At 39.9% G+C, this 16,264-nt stretch overlaps 1 protein-coding gene across 9 annotated transcripts; it reads left to right on the forward strand.

The window, feature by feature from the left end:
- The first annotated feature begins 5,570 nt into the window (after positions 1-5,570).
- On the forward strand, positions 5,571-16,027 carry RAB9B (RAB9B, member RAS oncogene family). Of its 9 annotated transcripts, none has more exons than XR_009401343.1 (4): positions 5,571-5,779; positions 8,472-8,520; positions 10,889-10,964; positions 15,666-16,027. XR_009401343.1 is itself a non-coding variant. In XM_059385550.1 (4 exons), exon 4 carries the CDS (start codon positions 12,161-12,163, stop codon positions 12,764-12,766), a length of 606 nt encoding a protein of 201 aa, XP_059241533.1. In that variant the 5' UTR covers positions 5,571-5,779; positions 8,472-8,520; positions 10,889-10,964; positions 12,119-12,160; the 3' UTR covers positions 12,767-15,286. The 9 variants fall into 9 exon arrangements, 7 of the variants coding, with proteins under 7 accessions (XP_059241533.1, XP_059241537.1, XP_059241535.1 ...); XR_009401344.1 differs by having other exon boundaries at positions 10,889-10,960; XM_059385550.1 differs by lacking the exon at positions 15,666-16,027 and adding an exon at positions 12,119-15,286.
- The last annotated feature ends 237 nt before the right edge of the window (positions 16,028-16,264 follow it).

Consider the following 16,264-nt stretch of genomic DNA (forward strand, 5'->3'; position numbering starts at 1 on the left):
CACTGAGTTCTGTTAAGTCTGTTTTCATTATCCAATACTTTTCTTTCCCTCTTCTTTTCACTTACATTACTTTCCATATTCTATCTTCTATATCACTTATTCGTTCCTCTGCTTCTTCTGTTCTTGTGGTCATTACAAGGGTGCCTGGGTGGCTGAGTCAGTTAAGTGTCTGCCTTCAGCTCAAGTCATATCCCAGGGTTCTGGGATAAAGCCCCACATCAGGCTCCCTGCAGGGAGCCTGCTTCTCCCTCTCCCTCTGCCTGCTGCTCCCCTTGCTGTGCTCTCTATCTCTCTCTCTCCTTCTCTCTCTCTGTCAAATGAATAAATAAAATCTAAAAAAAAAAAAAGAATACAAAGTAGAGGTCATAAAGATGCTTACCAAACTCAGTAGAAAAATTGATGAACATAGTGAGAACCTCTATGGAAGTAGAAAATATAAGAAAATTCCAAACAAAGGTTACAGAGTTGAAGAATATAATAACTGAACTGAAAAAAAAAAAAAAACACTAAAAGGGTTCAACAGCTGAAGACTGGATCAGCAAACTAGAAGACAAAGCAATAGAACTCACCCAGACACTGCAGCAAAAAGAAAAAAAGAATTTTAAAAGATGAAACCAACTTAAAGGAGCTTTGGAACAACATCAAGTAAAATAACATTTGCATTACAGAAGTCCCAGAAGGAGAATAGAGAAAGAAAGGGCTAGAAAACTTATTTGAAGAAATAGCTGCTGAAAATTTTCCTACTCTGGGGAAGGAAAAAGATCCATAGATCCAGGAAGCACAGAGTTCCAAGTGAGATTAAACCAAAGTGATCCATACTAAGACACATTATAATTAAAAAGGAAAAATCTAAAGATGAGCAGATAAACTTTAAAGCAGCATGAGAGGGGCCTTGTGTGGCTCAGTGGGTTAAGTGGCTGCCTTCGGCTCAGGTTATGATCCTAGCATCCTGGGATTGAGCCTCCTATTGGGCTCCCTGCTCAGTGGAGAACCTGCATCTCTCTTTCCCTCTGTCTGCCACTCTGCCTACTTGTGCTCTCTATCTCTCTGTCAAATAAATAAATAAAATCTTTATTTAAAAAAGAAAAGAAAAGCGACCACTATTCAGAAGGTAGGAGGTGCAGAGACTTGAATCTGGTGTGATATAGCTGAAGATATAGGCAGAGCCTGCTTAAGGAGGATATCACAAAGTACTATAGGTAGTGGAGTACAAAATCAGAACTTCTAGAAGCCTAATGTAGTGGGGAATGTGCCTGGCTTAAATGTGCTCAGGTGATGAAGTGGGGTGGAACCCCAGATGTGACAGCATGGTTGGAGGATTTCTAGGGTTGCAAGAAGATTGGGTGGTACCTGAGTGTGGTAGAGTTACCAGGCATAAGAGTAGGGAAGCCAGTTAAGAACAGCAAGCCTAGGTGCCAGCTTTCTGCTCTGTGTTGCCATAAACTGCAACCCACTGCACGGACATGCAACCATTTTCCTGGGTGGTGTCCAGAAAAAGGCATAAATGCGGTGAGACCCCCTCCTTCCCAGGGAGGAATAGTGAGGATCGGAGCCTTGGGAGTCTGTTATATTTGGAGTTTTGAAAGTCCGACATGTGCCTGAGATAAAAATGCTTGGTCATAGGCCAGGTGAATACAGACTGTAAACTATTCTGAAAAGTAGAAATGGAAGGAAAACTTCCAAACTCATTCTATGAGGCCAGCATTACCTTAATCCCAAAACCAGACAAAGACCCTACTAAAAAGGGGAATTACAGACCAAATCCTTGATGAAGATGTATGCAAAAAAATCTCAACAAGATACAAGCTAATAGGATTGAAGAGTACATTAAAATGATTATTCATCACAACCAAGTGGAATTTATTCCTGGGGTGTTGGGGTGGTTCAATATTTGCAAATCAATCAATGTGATACACCACATTAGTAAAAGAAAAGATAAGAACTATATCATCCTCTGAATAGATGCAGAAAAAGCATTTGACAAAATACAGTATCCATTTTTATAAAAACCATCAACAAAGTAGTGATAGAAGGAACATACCTTAATATCATACATGCCATATATGAAATACACAATTAATATTATCTTCAATGGGGAAAAACTGAGAGCTCTTTCCCTAAGGTCAGGAAGAAGATAGGAATGTCCACTTTCACCATTGTTATTTAACATAGTACTGGAAGTCCTAGACTCAGCACTCAGACAACAAAAAGAAATGAAAAGCATTCAAATCCACAAGGAAGAAGTCAAAATTTCACTATTTACAGACAATATGATACTCTATGTAGAAAACCCAAAAGATGACCAAAATTTGTTGGAATACAGGAATTTAGCAAAGTTGCGGGATATAAAATCAATGCAAAGAAATCAGTTGCATTTCTGTAGACTAACAGTGAAGCAGAAGAAAGATTTCAAGGAATCCATTCCATTCACAATTGCACTGAAAACCATAAAATACCTAAGAATAAACCTAACCAAAGAAGTACAAGACCTGTACTCTGAAAACCATAGAATACTTATGAATGAAATTGAGGAAGACACAAAGAAATAGAAAACATTCCATGCTCATGGTTTGGAAGAATAAATATTATTAAAATGTCTACGCTACCCAAAGCAATCTACACATTCAATGCAATCCCTACCAAAATACCAACAGCATTTTTTTTACAGACCTGGAACACAGTCTTAAAATTTGTATGGAACCAGAAAAAAACTCGAATAGCCAAAGTAATTTTGAAAAAGAAAACCAAAGCTGGAGGCATCACAATTCCAGACTTCAAGCTCTATTACAAAACTTTAATCATCAAGACAGTACGGTTCTGGTATAAAAACAGACACAAAGATCATTGGACCAGAACAGAGAACCCAGAAATGGACCCTCAACTCTATGGCCAACTAACCTTTAACAAAACAGGAAAGAATATGTAATGGAAAAAAATAGTCTCTTCGACCAATGGTGTTGGGAAAATTGGATAGCCACACACAGAAGAATCAAACTGGACCACATTCTTACATGATACACAAAAATAAACTCAAAAATGATGAAAGACTTAAATGTGAGACAGGAATCCATCAAAATCCTACAGAAGACCAAAGGCAACAACCTCTTTGAACTTGGTCATAGAAACTTCTTGCTAGACATGTCTTCAAAGTCAAGGAAAACAAAAGCAAAAATGAACAACTGGAACTTCATCAAGAGAAAAAGCTTGGGGCGCCTGGGTGTCTCAGTGGGCTAAGTTTCTGCCTTCAGCTCAGGCCATGATCTCAGGGTCCTGGGATCGAGACCCATGCCAGGCTCTCTGCTCAGCAGGGAGCCTGCTTCCCCCCGCCCATCTCCCGCCTCCCTGCCTCTCTGCCTACTTGTGATCTCTCTCTCTGTCGAATAAATAAATAAAATCTTGTAAAAAAAAAAAAACTTGCAGTTACTTTTAGAGGATTCTCAGAGTTTATTAAACTTGGAAAATAACATCCAGAGAAAAAGAGAAAAAAGCCTAGATTCACTTAAAGATGAGAGACTATGAAGAACTGTTCCTTTGAGTAGTTCACAAAACAATGCATTTGGGGGCACCTGGGTGGCTCAGCAGGTTGGGCCTCTGCTTTCACTCAGGTCCTGATCTTGGGGTCCTGGGATCGAGGCCGGCATCAGGCTTTCTGCTCAGCAGGGAGCCTGCTTCCCCTTCTCTCTCTGCCTGCTGCTCTGCCTACTTGTGATCTCTCTCTCTCTGTGTCAAATAAATAAATAAATAAATAAAATCTTTTAAAAAAACAAAAACAAAAACAAAAAAACACCAATGCACTGGAATGCAGAAAGACAGCATCGAGACAACAACGTATTTATTTTTTCTCATTCCTTTTAAATTTCTGTATTGGAGTATTTTAATGTATATGTATTATAATGTATCTATAATGTAATGTATAAAATATATATATACAAAGTAGTACATGTATATAACCTATAAATACATATACATATATTGGGACCCATGCTCAAATGTTTTCTTTTATTATAGATAAGAATGTGTGAGTAAAAAATTGATTTAGAGGATTAAGAACATTTCTTTATCAGAAGTGTGTTTTAGGGAGTTTGTGGGGGCGGCAGGACTGGTGTAGGTAGAAGCACAAGGGATTCAATTAGATCCCCTCATTTTATTTTAAAATAACAATAATTGATTACATAACATTCATTCACATAAAAAAAATTCTGATCATGTCCTATGTAATAAACATTGACCTAGGCTCTGAGGATATGATAGAAAATCTGAACAGTCACAATCCTTGACTTTATGGTAAAACATAGTTCAAAACATGGAGAAAGGCAGTTGTCAATCAAATAATAATACATTTAAATATCTCATCATAGGGGCGCCTGGGTGGCACAGTGGGTTAAAGTCTCTGCCTTCAGCTCTGGTCATGATCTCAGGGTTCTGGGATTGAGCCTCCCTTCCTGCTCTCTGCTCAGCAGGGAGCCTGCTTACACTCCTCTCTCTGCCTGTCTTTCTGCCTACTTGTGATCTCTCTCTGTCAAATAAATAAATAAAATATTTTTAAAATATCTCATCATAAATTTATACATATTAGGAAGGAAAAGTATAGCAGGCTGGCTATAGGGGGCCACCAGAAAAGAAATCAGGGCACTTTCTCTATTCTGGGGCTATTGAGATAGGTTACCTTGAGGAAGTGACAGTTAACCTGAGGCCTGTGAGACTGACTGAGTGATTGACTTGTGAAGAGATAGAGTGGCCCAAGTGGAGGGAGAGCATATGTGAGAGCCCTGAGGAGACACATAGTGAGTGAGGGCCAGTGCCACACAGGCACAGGTTCTCATACATCAGAGAAGCTTCGGAGATGGACCTGCCTGACAGAGAGTTGGAGTGCAAGCTAAATGACCCCAGGAGCTCCATCCTCTTTTGCATTCAGGGGAAAAAAAATAACAAACTAGTTGAAGGTACCAGAGGGCCACAGGAGACAAGAAGGGACTGGCTGGATGACTAAGCACAATTGGAACACTGTGCTCTACCCCAGCAGCATGTCCAGAAACGTCAGGTAATACTTTCTGTGTGGCCATCTAGAAAGGTAACTGTTAAGATTAAAGGGCAGCGTGTCTTTCAGGCCTGAGCTATCCATGTGAACCTTTCTGTTTGGATTGCCAAGAGAATTTTATGAGCGGTGCCCAGCTAGAGGGCCTAGTAATGCGCTGAAATCATGGATTTCCCTGAGTTATTTGAAACCAGAGTATGTGGTATCCTCTGCAAAAGCAGAGGGTCTGGAGGAAAGGTAAATGAAGCAGGCTAAAGGGTAATTGCGGGAAATGGGGCGTGGCCCCAAACAGCAGAGGAGCTAAATGGAAGAGCAATATTTGTCGGTCCACTGTCATTGTGCCTACTATTCAGAGAAGAGAGGAGAGAACAAGGGAGGCCAGGGTTGGACCCTGAGCATGAAAGAAGAGCGAGAGGGCCAGGGAGCGCTTTCGACACGCGAGGACCGGAGGCCCCGGAGCCGGGTCTCCAGTTCCAAGAATGGGGCACAAGGAGGCGGCGCGGGCCCCGCCCCCTCCCCTGGCGGGCGCGGGCGCGAGACGCTGCGCGGCGGCGGTGGCGGGCGCGAGCGGCAGCTGTCAGGCCACCGAGGTCCGAGCTGCTCTTGCTGCCTCACCAAGGACGAGGAGGCAGCAGGAGCGGTGACCGTGTCACTGAGGAGCCGGACTGCCGGCACGCAGAGCTGACCTGCCTGGTACCCGCGGCCCCCTCCCATCTCTCTCCCATTGTATTGGGTAAGGTGCAGGTGCGTGGGCAGGGAGAGGGGCTAGCGGCCAGTGGACGCGGGAGGCCGGGAGGTGGGGGCCCTGTGGGAAGAAGGAGAAAGGGAGGTCTAGGTAACACCCCCCCCCCCCCGCATTTGCCCCTTGGGGAAAGGGGCCTGGGCACTGCAGGGGTCGGAGTTGGGGATGGTGGCGGGGAAGGTGACGATGGGGGGGGCGTTGCTGAGTAATTCCGAGCGGCTGCCAAAGCCCCGCAGATAGATGCAGGGCTCCATGGGGAACGGGTGTGGCTCAGTGCGCATGCGCCACAGCCGCTTGTTCTGAGAGATGCGAATGAGGTGGGATGACCCGGGTCCGAGGTAGTTGGAACTGTGCGTAACATCTCACTTTCTAGATCCCCAACAGTGACCCATCCTGGAGATGACAGCATTCCCAATCTCCTAAGGAAGATTCTTTCCCCTGTGCTCTACTCCATGTCACCCAAACCTCCCTAGCTGTTTTCTGGCAGTCTATTTGGGAAGAAGTGGCCCTGGGACAGGGTCAAATTGCTATCTAGTGTGCCTTTGGGCTTATAGCCCTAGAGTTGCTGTTGTGAGGAGTGAAAAATTAGAGGTGAAATTCCACATTGAACCCCTCTGGTTGCATATAGAATATAAATATGGTAATAAATGTGGGAATAGCGTTTCAGTGGCGTGACAGCTGTGGCATTTGGACTCAGAGCAGGAATGTAGCTGATAGCTTGTTTGCTCTACACAATGAATTCAGTGTGTCAGAGGGCTTTCCCCTCTACAGAACCCTCCCCCATCCCACGAACAAGCATCAGGTTGTACTGGAAACAACCTACACCATTTAAGGTAGAGGGTCTCAAAGTTACAATCATTTCTTATTTGTATTGATTTTTACGTAAATTAAAGAAAGCCCTGCCCAGTTCTCCAGTACAGTATTTTCCAAATACCGTGCCAGGAATCACAGTGAGTTGGGTAGCCCAACCAGTGTGTCACCAAGACAGGCTTTCCCTGTAGCTTCAACCATGGCTCCTTCCACCAGGGCCAGATTACCACCAGGGCCACTCTCATCCACCATCTAGCTCTCCCCTGCTGCTCTTCCCCTACCCCCAGTCCTGCAGAACCACATCCCTCTCAACACTTACTCCCAAACAAACTGTCCTATGGATTTGAGCATCATTCCACCCATGGCAACTGAACTGATGCCAGTTTGCTTTTCTATTTCTCTTCTCTCCATCATCACACTAAAATGTTGTTTTCAAAGTTTCAACCTCTTTCTTGTCATTGTACTGCTTCCTTCCACATCTCCCCCCACACACACACACACTCCTAAGCATCCCCAAAGAAATACAACAATTTTAATAAGCTGTGTGGGTGCAGGCACAACAGATTGAAAAGGTTTCAAATGTGTTGAAGAACAAAGAAGACTAGGGAATATCGGTTATGTGAATTTCTAATTTACCTTATTGTCTGAGACTTAGACTCTAACTGGAGAAAAAAGTGAATATACTAGTCTTGGAGAATTCTTGTTAATTGTGGGTAGTGGGATAAGAAAGGGGAATTGCATCTCTAGGATATTTGAGTTGTTTAAAGGCAGATCTTTCTCTGAATAGCACTAAAATTAGAGTAAACATTTTAGTGAAAATCCTAAGCTGATATGGGACGTAAACAGGATGCATAAAGGATTTGACTTTCCGTTAAATATACTTAGGGTTATCAAAGAATTCCATTGCCTCCTTAATGCTATTTTCTTTTAAGGTTTGACTTTAATCTGGCATATTTTGGGGAAGAAGAAAATTTTCAATTTGCTTTCATACTGTGCTAGTCCTTTTTGAGTATGTACTAAAGGATATCACACTTATTTTCAAGTAATGATAATGATGATGGGAATGGCAGTATCCAGTGAAAACATAATGTGGAGATAATTATACTGCTCATATATTTGGTGGGGATAGAGAAATTTATGTATTCATCTTAAAAATGTAGGGGAGAGGGAGGGAAACTAGTGCATTGCCACTGACTTTCAACAGGTGAGATTCCTGTTAAGTCCCACCTAGAAAGTGAGCCAGATAAGTCCATAACTTCTGCTCTTTAGTCACAAGTAAATAATAGTATTTGGACATCTTACAGAACTGCAGATCTCTTGTACCTTGGCATTTATTCAGAGGCATTAGTTTTGAGCACCCACCTAAACAGTTAATTAGTAAGCAAATATTATTGATTATCCATGTGAGGGATACACTTGCTGCATGCTGGAAGGGCTTCAAAGATGTATACAAACAGGTTTTACCATCCAGGAATTTAAAATTTGGTTGTGTAGGAAAGACATACTTAGGGGAAAAAAAAGGTTTTTAAACAAAACAAGACAGTATAATGATACCATTTCAACTGTAAATCATGAGATCTGAAACTTATATGTTAATTCATAAATTCCTTGAGGATAAGACCTTGCCTTAAAAATGTATGCATTTCCAACAGTGTCTACACCCAATGGCTGCTCAAGTGATGAAGTTTTGCAAAGGAGGTAGGGAGAAACCTGAGGCAGGGAGAGAAGAGCCAGGAAGTTTTCACAGTAGATTAGATAGATGAAAGAATAGATGTGGGCCAAAGCAAGAATGGTAGCAGAGGACTGGGAAAGAATAGGAAAGAAGAGGATTTAGTGACTGAAGGCAAGGAGACTTGTCTAAAGTGTATTCAATTTTACTTTCAGGAAACAAATGGGAGTTGGAGACAGTGAAGGAGAGCAGAGGGTTACCTTGGTAAGGACAGAGCGCACAATAGGCACTCAAATGTTTTCTCAGTAATCAGTAGCAGGATTGGACAAGAAGATCCTTTCGTCCCTCCAATGCTGAGATTCTGTGGTGTATGAAGATACTCAAAATTGTTGGGGAACAAATCCCTCTCAGATATTGAAGAAAGGGAAAAGGAAGAATTGTGATCTTGCTACTGGCAGGCCTTTTCTGAGAAGGGTTAATACTGAGTCACAAGGGCCCCAACAGTGAATGAAAAGAGGTGGAAGAGCAAGAGGAACAAAAATCTCAAATCAAAAATTTCAACACATGCTTACAAATCTTCACAAACTTCATAAGTTATTCATTTTCCCCTAAATCCTGTGATTTAAGTAAGGCAGGTATTATCAGCTCTGTATTTATATAGGAAGATATTGAAAAAAAAAAAAGCAAGATTAAATAACCTGCTCAAGTTCACAAAATAAATGAATGGCATAGTAGTGATGAAGACTTTTGTTTCCTGATTGCTGCCAACCCAGTGCACTTGACATGGAGCCACACTGCTTTTCCTTCCTTTTCCCTGGTATAGAGCCTATATACCCAGAAGTTGTATGTGCAAATGACCAAATAGGGAATGCACAAACAACTGCAGCATTATCTCAGATGGTTATTAATACTTCATCATTATTCCTGAGTTGAGTATTTGGTTTCCACATTCACTCAGTCTTTGATGCATCATCTGAGTTTATCCACAGCCGGGAAAGTAGGGTTAGTGAATTGTTTAATGAGGTGAACAACCGTTTGCCAGGAACATAAGGAAGATCATTCGGCACAGGCCTTTAATACTACCAGTATTGTTACCCAAGTTTGTACTCCCTCTGTTCCTTTTTTAAGTGAGCAGTCTGCAAAATTATCCTATAGACCAGTAAAGAATAAAGAAGTGTGCTGATGTTTGTTTCATCTCCATTTAAAGAAATGTTTGGGGCGCCTGGGTGGCTCAGTGGGTTAAGCCGCTGCCTTCTGCTCAGATCATGATCTCAGGGTCCTGGGATCTAGTCCCACATCAGGCTCTCTGCTCAGCAGGGAGCCTGCTTCCCTCTCTCTCTCTCTCTCTCTGCCTGCCTCTCCATCTACTTGTGATTTCTCTCTGTCAAATAAATAAATAAAATCTTTAAAAAAAAAATGTTTGTTACTTGAGCTAGTTCCAAAGACAACAATTTGAGAGCAGGAAAAAGGACAAAAATCAGTAATGGTAGAAAACTCAAAAATTTTTTGGAGTAGATATAGACCAAGAAAGAGGATAAACCCTATCAATTTAGAAGACATTATTTAAATTCATAATTACTGATTTAGGTCTCTAATGAATTCCTTATTATATGCTTTATCTATATTTGAAAAAAAATCACAAGATTATTAGGCAATAGAGATTTCTATGGTCTTCTTTATTCCTCAGTAAGAAAGAATACTCAACAAATCTAAGAACTGTTTTTCTTTTTAGAGCAGCACTTTTGATGCTGCTTAAATAACATTCTTACCATAATTAACTATAATGTTAAGTGAAGTTTTGTTTTAATTTAATAAAGCCAGCTAAATACTAACACCTGTGTTCGAGACAGATGATCAAAATTAATGAGTAAAATAATTAGCCAAGAGAATACATTGTAAACAGGGAATCTCCAAACATAATTATCTTGTCTCTGATCTTGTGGAATCAATTTCAGAGACAACCTCAAGGCAGATTGGTGAATGCATTAACAATTTGCTTGGAGATAGGAACATTGGTAGACATAAAGGGAAGGAGTTTCATCTCTGACTTAGGATTTCAACACGTCTTGGACTCCTCTGTGCTTTCCCTTTCCTGAATATTACCTATTGTCAATATCATCTACTTTCTTTTTTTTCCTAAGATTTTATTTATTTATTTGACAGAGATCACAAGTAGGCAGAGAAACAGGCAGAGAGGGGCGGGCGGGGGGTGGGGGAGGCAGGCTCCCTGCTGAGCAGAGAGCCCGATGCAGGGCTTGATCCCAGGATCCTGGGATCATAACCTGAGCCAAAGGCAGAGGCTTTGACCCACTGAGCCACCCAGATGCCCCTCGTCTACTTTCTTTGACTATATTTACTTTGAATGAAGAGTTCAATGGAGGGACAATATTAAACTTTAAAAATCATATGAAGTACACTCATTAGGACAAGTTAAAGTTTTTGTAATAATATTATTTTGTCCATGTTAAGCATTTTTAGCCTTTTGAACTCTTGAGTATATTTGTGAAAAGCATCCTCTACAGGTAAGTTGAGGTGGGTCTGTTTCTTTCCTGACTTGAGTAGATTTATATATAGCCTTAACTTTGTTTTATTATAGATATTTAATAATAATGTTTCCCAATCCATTTTCTAGAACCCTAAAAAGAAAGAATAAAACAACAACAAGGAAAAGAAAGGACTAAAACTGTGGCAACGACCCAACTGGGTAGGTAGGTATATATATATTTTTTTCATTTGATCTCTTAAAAAGGAATATTTAGAAAAATATATAATTATTACACATGCACCACCATAATACTAAGGATTAATGAGGCTTTTTTAAATTACATTTTGAATGTGTGTGCTTCCAGAAGCTCTTTTGCATGTGCTCTTTTGATTAGCAATTGGTTTTCATCTCTTTGGGTCTCTTGCATAAATAATACCCAATTAGCATCATCATTGTTTTGTTCCCACAATGGACCTAGTGTGAAAGTACTTAACAAAATCCAGTACCAGTTAGTTGTTCAGCAAACATTTTATCTTTTTATTTTAAGATGCATTTTAGATATTCCATGTACAGACATGTTGTGAAGGTAACAAGAAGGGTACTGCATAGTTATTAGCACTTTAAAGTTTACAGTCTATTTTCATTAGTGCCATTATGGAATTAGAACTAAAATCTAAAAATTAATAAGCTATTTAAGATTTGTTTTCCTTACTGATAGCTGTTATAATGATACCAGTCAACAATCATCAATTTACATGTCATTGTTCTGTGAACAAGAAATTCTGGGAGATCCTTTATTTGTGCCGGTATCCATATCAATGCAAATATAATGAAGCAAACTCCTGAAAAAACTTGACCTTTATCTCTCTTCCAAGTTCTGGTGTCCAGTTTAATTGTAGCCCCAAACTCTACTGACAGAATTAAAATTTCAACTTATACAGCTTTCTCTCTCAATAATTCTTGGGTCCATCATGAATAGAATTCAAACTCCAAATCAATTTTGTACTATTTGCCTCTTGTTTGGAACTGTCAAACTGGAAACCAATAATATGGTTCCACATCTGAGGGGTATTCCTGTTTTAGGCTTTCTCCTTTAGAATAGGGTGAGAACTGAACCAAATTATAGCACCATCTGCTAGTCCATTTACCCATGGCATTCAGCCATTTTCCTGGCACAGGCGAAAGACCTCAGAAAAACAAGACCTCTTTTCCCTTGTACACAAAAGGATTCTATTCCTTCTGCTGTACTATCTAGTTAGTGAACATGAATCAAGAGAGATTAAATTAGTAAGCAATCAAATTCAGAGAATTTTCTATGAAGCTGATTTCGGTTTCAGGTTTAACTGTTTTCCCTCCTACTTTTTCTTTTATTTTCAGGTTCTCTTGGTTATAAACTCCTCCCCATCTGGTGCTGCAACAATGAGTGGGAAATCCTTGCTCTTAAAGGTTATTCTCTTGGGTGATGGTGGAGTTGGGAAAAGCTCACTTATGAACCGTTATGTAACCAATAAATTTGACTCCCAGGCTTTTCACACCATAGGGGTAGAGTTCTTAAATCGAGATCTGGAGGTAGATGGACGTTTTGTAACTCTCCAGATCTGGGACACTGCAGGGCAGGAGCGTTTCAAGAGCCTTAGGACACCCTTCTACAGGGGAGCAGACTGTTGCCTCTTGACCTTCAGCGTGGATGACCGACAGAGCTTTGAGAACCTTGGTAACTGGCAGAAAGAATTCATCTACTATGCAGATGTGAAAGACCCTGAGCACTTCCCCTTTGTAGTTCTAGGTAACAAGGTAGACAAAGAGGATAGGCAAGTGACTACTGAGGAGGCACAAGCCTGGTGCATGGAGAATGGGGATTACCCTTATCTAGAAACAAGTGCCAAAGATGATACTAATGTGACAGTGGCCTTTGAAGAAGCTGTCAGGCAGGTGTTGGCTGTAGAGGAACAGCTGGAACATTGCATGTTGGGTCACACTATTGACTTGAACAGTGGCTCCAAAGCAGGATCCTCATGCTGTTAAAAGCAGGCAGCCTTTTAAAAGTGTGCCACAAATTTTTCAGTCAATAGTGTCAGAAAAACTGTGCCCTTATGAGAGGGCACACACACAAAAGGGTAAGAGAGAAGGTTGTGACTGTGTATCAGAGACTTTCAAATTGAGGTTGTAAGAGCAAGTAAAAAAAAAAAAAAAAAAAAAAAAAAGCTTTACCAAGCCAAGTGTATTTTGCGTGATTTCTGCTGTTTCCTTCTTGTGTGTATCAGGACATTTCAGAAAGCTTCAGTCTTGAGAGATTTAAATATTTTCAAATCCAGTTTAAACTTAGAACCCAGCAGCATGAAGGAGTTAAAGAGCCACAGATATCCCTTAAAGTGTTCCATTAGTCAACTAACAAATGTCACCATGGACTCTTGGCAAGCAGTTTCTGACATTTCTGCTAAAGGAAGAAAAAATAAGACTCTGAGCTGTATTACAATAAAAAAATAATGCAAACAAGGATGTCCTAAGCTTCAATTATAAAAGGGTTGTGATAATTAGGCATATAAGAGTATAATGACATACACTGCCTCGTTTGAATCCTTATATATGGTTTGCTCCCATTTGAGCTTTTCAAAAAAATTATCTCAATAAGAGGTACACTGATGACACTGGAAATTGCTTATATTCTTTGTGTTTGAAGTAACAGGGTATTAGTGAATGGATTATGCTTAAATATGCCAACCACCCTTGCAAATAAATGGTTGGTCTGCTTTTACTTCATAAGTCTACTTTTGCTGTATAGGGATGTTGCTTCTCTGACAACCTCTTATCAATTTAGCAATGCTGCTTAGTATATGGCTTTGGATACAGTGCTCTCTGCTCATAATTTTGATGGTCCTTTGTGCCACTGTGCTCTGCTCTCAGAGAAATCTTCAGATAAGATTGGGGGATAATGGGCTTTTCTCACAAGGCTCCTTAACTAAAATATTTATTATAGGGACTAATTATAGGAACTAATATCTTTATATTGCACTGTATGTTCAACTGGCCAAACTAGGACACTGAAAGTAGCAAGAGAGCAGACTTTAACCCAATGATAGACTGAATTTCTCATAGAGTTGTCCAACAGTGGAATGGACTGCCTTAATAATGAACTCCCTTCCAATGAAAATATTCAAGAAGATACTAGATGAGCATCTGTTAAAATACCATAAAAGGAATTTCCATCCTGGCTAGATATTTGGTTTAAGGTCCCTTCCAGCTCTAAGTTCTATGAATCTGCAAGTTACAAAATATGTTTCAGTGCCAGGATATCACTGGATGTTTCTTAAGACAACAGCTAAGACTTTGGAGAGGGACTTTTAAAATTCTCAAACTATTCTGGGATCAGCATTTAACAGCAATTCCACAGCTCTTTATTTTGCACCATAGCAGGATAAATTCTTGAGCTTTGAGTAGTCATTATGTACCCTGGTATAAATATCCTAAAAATACCATATTAAAATACAAAAATGGTTTATCAAATTTTTATTACCATGACTGCTAGCTATATAATGTATAACAAATATGCAGTCTGGTTCTTGTTGGTTGATCTGTTTGTCCTGCAAAGCTTTAAATCCGTACTTTTAAAATATCTATGTTAGTAGGTAGTAAAGGACAGTTAGAATTGACTCCCCCCCCCCAAAAGAGACAGAGGCTGGGGAAGAAGCAGGAGCTTTCATAGGAATATAGCCTAGAACTCTCCATTGTAGCCACATATGGAATCAGCCTTACATGTGGGACCTTATGTGCTTTAAGAGCTCTGGGACTTTTTGGCTACATAGACAAGCGGAAAACAGTATCTCATCCCAGTCATCCTCAATATTTCCCATTTAAATATAGTTCTGACCCCATTGTCAAAGTAATTTCAATGCCAGAAGTCAAAGCCAGAACTGGGACCCCACAGCTCTTAAGTATTGGTCCCTATCCTGCCTATGCCTATAGCCAGCCACACTGGTTTCCAAGTTCTATGATTGTTTTGCTACAACCATGTTAGGGTAAAAATCTGGACATCAGAACTGTTAAAAGTTAATTGTTTTTAAGTGCATGAGACCTGGGGCCTTCTCTTTCTACTTGCATTCTGCTTATAATAGTTCTATCTGTATATCTCAGGCTTACATGAAGACCTCCATTCACTCACAAAAGTACTTGTCACTATTAGAATGGCATGTGGTCATTTAAGTAAAAAAAAAAAAAATACGTGGGTATTCTATTCATAGACCTCCTGTCTAACCGAGGCAAGTGTTAATTTTACTGACAGGTCATCTGAAGCCCCTTTCCTCTTAGCCATACCAGTTTTCTCTGCCAAATCACTACACAACATTCTAATGAAAACAGTTAACATCAAATGACAAGAACAGTGGCATTTTTGGTGAGTAACACTCAGTGGGATGCTGACATAAGTTTGGGTAAGATTGTAAAACACCAAAGGCTGAAATCTGTGAGTACCAGGAACTGTGCTTATAGGCTTAGAAATTATATACACTAGAATGTGCAGTGCAATATTTTCGAAAGTTTTTTTTTTTTTAAGAACACTGGATTTTTTGAATAAGATATTTCTAACTGGAGATATACTGTTTTTTTGACAGTCCATTAAAACATCATAAAGAATATTTATTTAGTTTGTTGTCATGTATTGAGCTAAATTTAAGGGGCCTCAGATTCCATATGTCTTCAGTGGATTGATGAATTTCAGGTTAATTTGTGCCTGCCTCAGCCATCTCTACTTTACCTTGAGGTATTCCACAATCCTCTTGTTGCAGGTGCTGCTAAAAACTCAAAATTGTGTATCAGATATTTTGTTTCAGCTGTAAAAAAAATCATCTGTGTTAAAGTGAATAAAAAGTGCATTTTGAATAACCAGTATACAATGTTTGTGCTTCTTCTCTCCCTTTCTCTTTTTGAGCAACTGGTGGGCATGACAGACAGTACTTACCAATCAAATCGCTCTTCGAGACTACACTGCATGTGGCCTCTGGATCATGTTTTCACCGTGGTACCCCAAGCAGCTGCAACCCAGTGATCAGAGAGATAGGTTCCACTGATGGGGAAGCAAGCTCAAAAGATTAAGGTGGGGAGGTGCCTTTTATTTTATGTCACTTTTTAATGCATGAAGAACACTGAGACTGGAGATTGGATCTTGACTTTCCAATTTACTTCTTCATTGTAATTTAAAACAAATGTTAAACCATCACAAAATATAACAGAGTATACATATTCCTTTTATCTTCTTGGATGATATACTGTCCAGATCTTAGGAAAACATGAAAATATGGGTGAAACAAATCAGGAAACAAAGGATAATTTTGTTAAATAACTGTTTTCTTGCTTCTCACATAATGGACTTTAAAGATACTTGCATTACCATCAAATGGCTTGAATAGCCATAATGGTGACTTTTAAATTATGGGCATATGTCTCTCTGCAGCACATAATTTCATTACATTGGTTCCATCTGTCACAGACTTAGACTTCTCCCATTCCTCTACTTTTGCCTATCGGGAC

The sequence above is a fragment of the Mustela nigripes genome, chromosome X (genome assembly GCF_022355385.1).
Source record: "Mustela nigripes isolate SB6536 chromosome X, MUSNIG.SB6536, whole genome shotgun sequence".
In the NCBI taxonomy this organism is placed as follows: domain Eukaryota; kingdom Metazoa; phylum Chordata; class Mammalia; order Carnivora; family Mustelidae; genus Mustela; species Mustela nigripes.

Bases quoted from the DNA above. Each gene is read 5' to 3' on its own strand.
- RAB9B (XM_059385550.1), top strand. From the start codon at position 12,161: ATGAGTGGGAAATCCTTGCTCTTAAAGGTTATTCTCTTGGGTGATGGT.